Source organism: Corticium candelabrum, chromosome 10 (assembly GCF_963422355.1).
Source record: "Corticium candelabrum chromosome 10, ooCorCand1.1, whole genome shotgun sequence".
Classification (NCBI taxonomy): domain Eukaryota; kingdom Metazoa; phylum Porifera; class Homoscleromorpha; order Homosclerophorida; family Plakinidae; genus Corticium; species Corticium candelabrum.
Window position 1 is genome coordinate 6,836,544 of NC_085094.1, and position 7,867 is coordinate 6,844,410.

General features: G+C 45.6%; 2 protein-coding genes across 2 annotated transcripts; both read left to right on the forward strand.

Moving 5' to 3' along the window:
• The first annotated feature begins 5,962 nt into the window (after positions 1-5,962).
• Positions 5,963-6,795, forward strand: LOC134185361 (uncharacterized). The gene is made up of 2 exons (XM_062653140.1): positions 5,963-6,598; positions 6,652-6,795. The coding sequence occupies exons 1-2, from the start codon at positions 5,963-5,965 to the stop codon at positions 6,793-6,795; spliced, it is 780 nt and encodes a 259-aa protein (XP_062509124.1).
• A 145-nt stretch (positions 6,796-6,940) lies between these two features.
• Positions 6,941-7,867, forward strand: LOC134185362 (52 kDa repressor of the inhibitor of the protein kinase-like). The gene has a single exon (XM_062653141.1). The coding sequence runs from the start codon at positions 6,941-6,943 to the stop codon at positions 7,865-7,867; it is 927 nt and encodes a 308-aa protein (XP_062509125.1).

Genomic DNA, 7,867 nt, shown 5'->3' on the forward strand with positions numbered 1-7,867 from the left:
AAAATCCAATCAGACGGCAATAGATGGCACCTGCATACTCTAACCCACTCGCCATCAAGAAGCAAGTCTTCCCAACCTTATTCCGGTTATCAGATGGTTTTCTCTGGAACGCCGACCTCCTCATTGAAGCTGCAGCGGTTACTCCATCTTCTCAGTCTGAACCACTTGATCGTTCGAGTCGCGTTCCTGCTGAATCTCGCGCAGTCTCTCACGAAGCACGGCCTCACGTTCGACGAAGCAAGCGTCCTACCTCCAGGCCCGCTGCTCACTCTGATTTTTACGTGGACTACAATACATGACTGTTAAATGTTGTATTACAGTACATGTTCCTGTTATGTTGCGTTAGCTTACAAAAGGGGAGGGAAAATGTCGTGTACGCATGCGTCTACTTGGTATATGATTAGCCTAGACATATAATATAGTCAGTCTTCTTGTACTGTACTTGGCGTCCGTTTCCGGGTATCCCCAACACCACAGATACTAAGACCTATACGCTGTACGGTGTTGAAAAAGGCAAGCAGCAATTTCGCGCTTGCAACCAGTGTAGTATCAAATTGTCACGTCGTCCATCCATGTCTTAGTTAATTGATGCACGCGTACACCTGCAGGAGTGGAGCGTAACGTGACCTATAAAAATCATTAATGGGGAGACTAAGCTACATGATGCTACGAGACACAGCCACTTTCATAGACACGCCTACTTTTATTGGCTTATAACTGACTGATACGGTAGAGTCAATGGCAGATTCAGACTGGAAAAAGGATGGTGTGTATAATATACAGCTTTGGTCCTCACACGTTCTTACAGTCCACAATTTTTATGACCACGTCTACAAATGATGAGGGGATTACAGCCCGGTCTACGCTACGCCCCTGCCAAGAGGTAACTTACATGCAGTCTGCCCTAGTTTACGTAGTTCCGACACGCCCAGAAGCCACCTCAACGACTTTGAGTTTGAGTCTTTGACAACAGTACTAGTACTAGTGTAGTAAGATATTTGAAGACTGTAACACGACCAAGCTACAAGAATCTCGGTCTACCCACTGGACATACATATTAGTTAATTAATACGTACTCAGATCAAACATATAATTAACTAGGAAACTAGGAAAAAACTGAACCCGCTGCGAGGTTTTCTTTCACGAAAGCATGACGGAAATACTAGGCAAGTTTGTTAGAATAAAAAAGTTGTGCAGGCAAAACTCGACGGGATATCTAAACCCTGGTTCAAAATTCACGTCGCGTCGCATCGCCTCAAAGGAGGCCGTAAATTGTAAACAAGCTTAAGCGACGGTCTCGCGCAGCCGGCCGTTCCCCCTTTTTGTCCGTTGGCGAGGAGAGGGTCTGGTAAGGTTTCTTGATGTCTTACATAATAATGATCTTTTAATTAAGCTAGGCGAGCAACTGATGGGAACGCACTACTAATTAGTATCTGCGTACAGCGAAGTTTTCACTTCTGTTTCTGCTGCAGGTGCTGCGGGACTTTGTTCTTGTTCTAGGCGAGTTCATTTGCTCTCACAGGTTGCGTGGTTGCCTGCTTTAAGAATGGTAAGAGAAGCGCGCAGGTCGTCTTCTTGTACGACAACACTGGCAGGTGAGTTGTTCTTCGGGAACCAACATGCAGCATTCAACAACTAGCATGTGCCTAGCAAGGAAGACATCTCACCTACGAAAATTCGAAGTGAATGATCACGCAGCTTCCGTACAGAAGCCAATGAAGTGTGCTACGACAGAGGTGGAAAACAGCTAGAAGCTGCTCGACCTGTCGCTGCGCTGCTGCATGACGTCTAGCCTCGAAGTTCCAGACCGTCTTCCAGTCTAAAACTTCGAGGCTACATGACGCTTTGGGCGCGCAAGAGGGCCTGGGTACGAGGCTACATGACGTCTAGATATGCAATTTTGCGAAGAACAACTCACCTGCCAATGTTGTCGTACAAGAAAGCGACCTGCGCGCTTACCTTTAGCAGACAGCCACATCAACCTGTGAGAGCAAATGAACTCGCGTAGAACAAGAACAAAGTTTAGCAGCACCAGAAGCAGAAACAGAAGCGAAAACTTCGCTGTACATGCAGTAGTGCGTTTCCATCAGTTGCTCACTTATCTCAATTAACAGATCATCGTTGTGTCTACAGTGTCCCATGAAATGCAGGGGTCGGCAAAACCAAGCAATCAAGAAACTTTACCACACCCTCTCACCGCCAATGGAACCAGGCCCGTAGGCTAGCTGTTCGGTGGGTTCGGACGAACCGCTCGCTCAGCCGTGAAGGTCCGCTTTCGATCCAATGTATACATATACTGGCGCGTATAGTACGCAAAACGCGCCTCTACATTTGTATGCTCTCCTATTATGTCAAATTAAAAAAGAAAGTGCTCCATGGACGCAGCCGTATGGTTGTTTGTTCGTTTCGTATAAACATGTGGTCGACCGCTATCTGCTCTTTTTCACCCCTGCAGCACGCGACCTTTCTACTTCGAAAATCAACTAGAGCCTTTGTGTAGCGGTGACTGGTTTCTTGTACTTTGCTTTGTGCTGGCGTTCGTCTGTAGGTCGTAATGTCACAAAACGTTTGTTCCTCGTACGCTCGGAAACTCTGCAATTTTGCGCTCTACCTTTAAATTAGCACGCAGCCTTTTCTCACTTTGAAATAGGAACTGCATGGTGTCGTTCGCAGGTCCCCTGCATCTATGCGTTGCTGTTCATCTGTTGTTCGCAAAAGTTGACAATACTATTTTAGTGTATGTTACTTTGCTGTTACTAATCTGATTAGAGACTTATTAGCGAACCGCGGACCAAGACCGGGTGAAGTTATTTCTCCAAGCAAACGCTGTAGCTGACGAACGGAAAGTGGCCGTTTTTCTCACGTTGATTGGTCCGAAGACGTATAGACTACTACGGAACTTGGTAGCGCCAGAGAAGCCGTCAGAGAAGACACTGGAGGTCTTACAAAGAAAGTTGCATGTCGGCGTATTATACGCCAAAGCCTTTGGCAATAGCAGAACGTTTCAAGTTTCTGGGAAGACGCCAGCAAGCAATTAAATGAAACGGTGCTGGAGTTTATCGCTCAACTCAGCAGAGCACTGCAAATTTGGAGCAACGCCTTGTGAGTCTCTGCGAGATTCGTTTGTACGTGGTTTGCGTAGTGAAACTGCTCAGAAAAAGTTACTTTCTGAAGCAGATCTAACTTTATACAGGGCATTGGAAATAGGTCAAGCAATGGAGGATGCAGAGAAACAGTCCGTGCAAATGCGAAGTGTGTCTGAAACAGAAGTTAGGAAGGCTGATGTGCAAATTATCACAGCAAGGAAATATGCGAGCGGAGGTAACAAAGGGAAGCCTCAGGCTAGTTATGTGAAAGGGCAACAAACCACAAGGAGGCGTAATTGCTATCGGTGTAGCAAAGTAGGTCACAAAGCAGACACCTGCTGGCATCGGAATCAAACCTGCCGGCATTGTCACAAAAAGGGCGCATTGAATAAGCATGTCATGATAAGAAGAGTCAGCCGGTCGCAAAGACCCATTGCGTGAACACAGATATAGTGAGACAGCAGGAAGAACTTCTGTTTACAATGAATATTGAGCACACACCTAGCGTGATGGTGCAAATGAGTGTTAGCGAGAAACAGCTGCAAACGCAAGTTGACACCGGCGCGTCCGTGTCAATAATCTCTCAGCGTACATGGAAGCAGTGTTTCTCACAGTTGAAGCCAGTTCATTCTGCCACCCTAGTATTGAAAACATATACTGGATAGCTACTTCATGTGAATGGCGAGATAACAGTAGATGTCAAATACAATGAGCAGCAAGTCAAACAACTGCCATTGCTAGTTGTTTCTAGGGAAGGACTGTCTCTATTAGGCCGTAATTGGCTACACAGGATCCGGGTGGATTGGCACAACATCTGTGTCTTATCTCCCGTATACAACGTAAATGTGTTGAGGAAACGATTTCCAGAGCTGTTCAAGGAAGGCTTGAGAACTGTACAAGGCTACAAGACAAGATCGGAGATTGATTCACCTCCACAATTTTTCAGACCAATGTCCGTGCCTTATACATTGAAGGATGCCATTGAACAAGATTTGGAACAAATGGTACGCCTGAGAGTATTGGAAAAAATGAGCACAAGCAAGTGGTCTGTTCCCATTGTTCCTGTTTTCAATAGTGATGAAAGCGTCAGGATGTGTGGCGATTATAAAGTTACGGTAAACCAGGGATTGACAGTAAAAACTCACCCCTTACCGAAGCCTGATGATCTATTTGCGACATTGGCTGGAGGTCGAGTTTTCACAACACTGGATTTGGCAAATGCATACCAGCAAGTACTGTTGGAGGAAGAGTCGAGACATCTTGTTACTATCAATAAGCCTTGAGGGTTGTATCGTTATACCCGACTTCGTTTTCGAATTTCAAGCGCACCTGCAATTGTTCAAAATATTATGGAACAGGTTTTGCAAATGCTAGATGGAGTGCCAGTGTGGTCTGCTACTTAGATGACATTTTGGTGTCAGGCAAATCAGCAGTTGGTTGCGGTCTTGACAAGACTCGATTTATAGGCATACTGTTAGAGGAAGTTTAGATTAAGGAGGGGAAGGTGTGATGTCTGTTACTTTGGTGTTACTAATCTGATTACAGACTTAATAGCGGAAGTAGTCGGATATCATAATCAGTTGAGTTGTATATTGTGTTCTACTGAATAGAAGGTTCCTGTGTTTCTTGCACTCGTGCCCGGTACACGACAGATACAAACCCGAAGAGACCACACGACATAGTGACAAGATCCCTACCAGACTGTTAGCCAGACAGCCAGACTTTTATCTGACATACTATTAGTACAAGACACACAATAATCATTCTTTCGACTAAGACCGTCAACATCTACCCTAACATTAAGACAGTCAGACTGTCAAACGACACATCGCTGTCACTCTAATCAGACAAACCGGTTAGACAACCAATAGATTATAACAGAGCTGGACTCGGGCATAAGCTCTCGTCTGCGCCTTTTGACTCTTAAGACAAGACAGTATAATTTTCTACACTGACAAACAGTATAATTAGACTGATAAGATCCCAATCAGACTGTTAGCCAGACAGCCAGACTCTCATCAGACATACTATTAGTACAAGACACACAAAACAATTTTTCAACTAAGAACATCTAGCCTAATAACTAGACAGCCAGACTATATAGACCGAAACACTGTTGTCACTCTAGTCATACCAGCTAGGTAGACAACAAGCCCGTAGGCTGGCGGTGCACTGGGTGCACGTGCACCCTCTCTGGACCCGTTTACGAAAAAGTCCGGGCTAGTAGGCAAACGAACTCTGAGGGATGTGTTGGAACTCCAAGTACGTGCCAGATATTTGACTAATCTGTCTGCTACCTGGTAACGTGGAGAAGTGTGTGTTCGTTACAGTGACACTAGATGGGACGTTTCAGGAAAGAGATAGAAAAAGGAGGCAAGCAGCGGCTAAGTGTCAACGGCTGGACGGTTTTCTAGTTCCGAAAAGGGCACATGATCAATGTTTCACTCCTGATCCAGATTTTACACAGCTGGTTGCAGTAGACGATCAACTAACACCGACTTCCAGTAAGTGCTGTAGTGGTAGTGTAGAAAGAGTAGGGTCATCCTCTACCGACACGTATGTCGGGCCTTTGCGCAACACATGCTGTGAAGTTCACGACAACGAGGCTCAGCCTGCAGGCGTCGCAGGCGAAAATCAGCAATGCTGTCATGCTAATACTTCTGATCATGATTTAGTGGATGATATTGGCAAATTGTTTTTCAAAGCCAAGTCTCCTGTCAATTTCTGAAAGTCCATGAAGGCTCTGGATGCTGCGGAGAAGTACAACCTACTGACAGATCACTAAAACCCTCGCGCCGACCACGTTTTTTCCTCCGACATGTATTGGTGGCCGCAACCAAGCTTTTCGTCCTGTTTGGCTATCAGAACACCCGTGGATGGTTTACAGCGAGCAAGTGGATGGTGTCTTTCGCATTGCTTGTGGAAGTTTCGGTGCTAAAGTGTCCAAGGGAAAGTTTGTATGCAAGCCTTTTCGTGATTGGAACAAGAAAGGAGAAAAAGCAAGGGAGCACGAGCAGTGCTTATACAATCATCAAGCCATTGAGCAAGCTGATAACTTTAAGCAAACCTTGGAGAATCCAGATACTACCATTACTGCACAGTCGGAAACCCTCAGGGCGGCCAATGTCGCGCGTAATCGTGCTGTCCTGAAGTCCATGGCTTCCGCTGTGTTGTACTGCGCCAGACAGTGTATTGCTTTACGTGGAGACGCAGAGAGTGTGGAATCACCTGGAAATCCAGGTAATTTTCTTTCTTTGCTGAGGCTTCTGGCAGTGCACGGCGAAGATTTAAGAAGGCACCTGGAAATTCCTGCAATGCGATGTGCAACTTATCTTTCTCCTCAAACACAAAATGAGCTGATTAAAGTCATGAGAAACCACATCCTCTTACAGGGAATAATAGGTGATTTGACAGCTGCGCCCTTTTACGCCATCCTTGCTGACGAGGTAACTTCGCATAACGTTGAGCATCTTGCCATCTGCGCTAGATTTGTTGACATAAGTACTAAAAAGGTCAGAGAAAAGTTTTTAAAGTTTTGAAGTTGGACAGAATGACTTGGGAGCAGATTGCAGATGTTATCTTCGGCTTTTTGGAAGAGAATAACATACTACTTGCTACTATGCGTGGTCAGGGCTACGACGGCGCAAGCAACATGTCTTCAGATCGAGTGGGTGTGTCCAGGCCAGGATTAGACATAAAGCTCCTTTAGCCACCTACGTACACTGCAGTGGCCACTGCCTTAACCTTGTGATAAGCAAGTCATGTGCTCTTCCTGAAGTACGTAATGTGATCGATTGCGTTAAAAATGCAGCCGTTTCTTTCTCAATAGTCCGAAGAGAAGTGGTGTTCTAGTGATGATCATCAACCACAATGTGGTCAATGAAGAGAGGAGGAAACCACTGAACGATCTGTGCAAGACGCGATGGGCTGAGCGGCATTCGGCTTATCAGCACTTCTACCAAGGGTACGTATTTGTGGTTGAAGCTCTAGAGATGATAGCTTTTCGCTTTCAATTGGAGAAATGTGGGACTACGTATGCTGACTGGGACTATGCAGGCCGCAATGAAGCACAGCAGATTCTGGCTAGTGTTACTTCCTTTCACTTTGTTGTTGTGTTTGCGACGACATATCAGTACTTATCACACCTTTCGGGCATTACCGTGAAGCTGCAGAGCAAAGCTGTTGATATCGTGAAAGCGCATAACATGATATCTGAAATTGCGAGGACCTACAACAGAGAGCGCGCAAACGTTGAAAGCAGCTTTTCTCAAATCTACAAAGTTAGTTCAGACATGGCAAAAAAGGTTGAAAGTACAACTGCAATGCCTCGCATTGCAGCAAGGCAACAAAATCGCAGCAATATTCCAGCTGCTTCTGTTCAAGAGTATTTTCAGAGAAATGTTGCAATTCCCTTTCTCGATCATTTTATTATTAGCATCAACCGGCAGTTCTCAAAGTCAGCAGTCACAGCCATTTCCCTACTCGGTCTTGTACCAAGTATCATATGTTCGCAAGATGTCAACCTGGAGGAGGCGCTGATCAAGTACAGAGATGATCTGCCATCGCCTGAATTCATGGACGTGGAACTCAGGCGCTGGAGGAACAGGTATATGGCGATGCTCCGTGAGAAGAGACCGTGCTCACCAGCAAAAGCCATCAAAGAATGTGACGCCACTGACTTCCCAAACATCTCAGTTCTTTTGACCATCGCCTGTATCATACCTGTCACCGCGTGTAAATGTGAGAGAAGCGCCAGTGATTTACGACACCTAAACAACTAA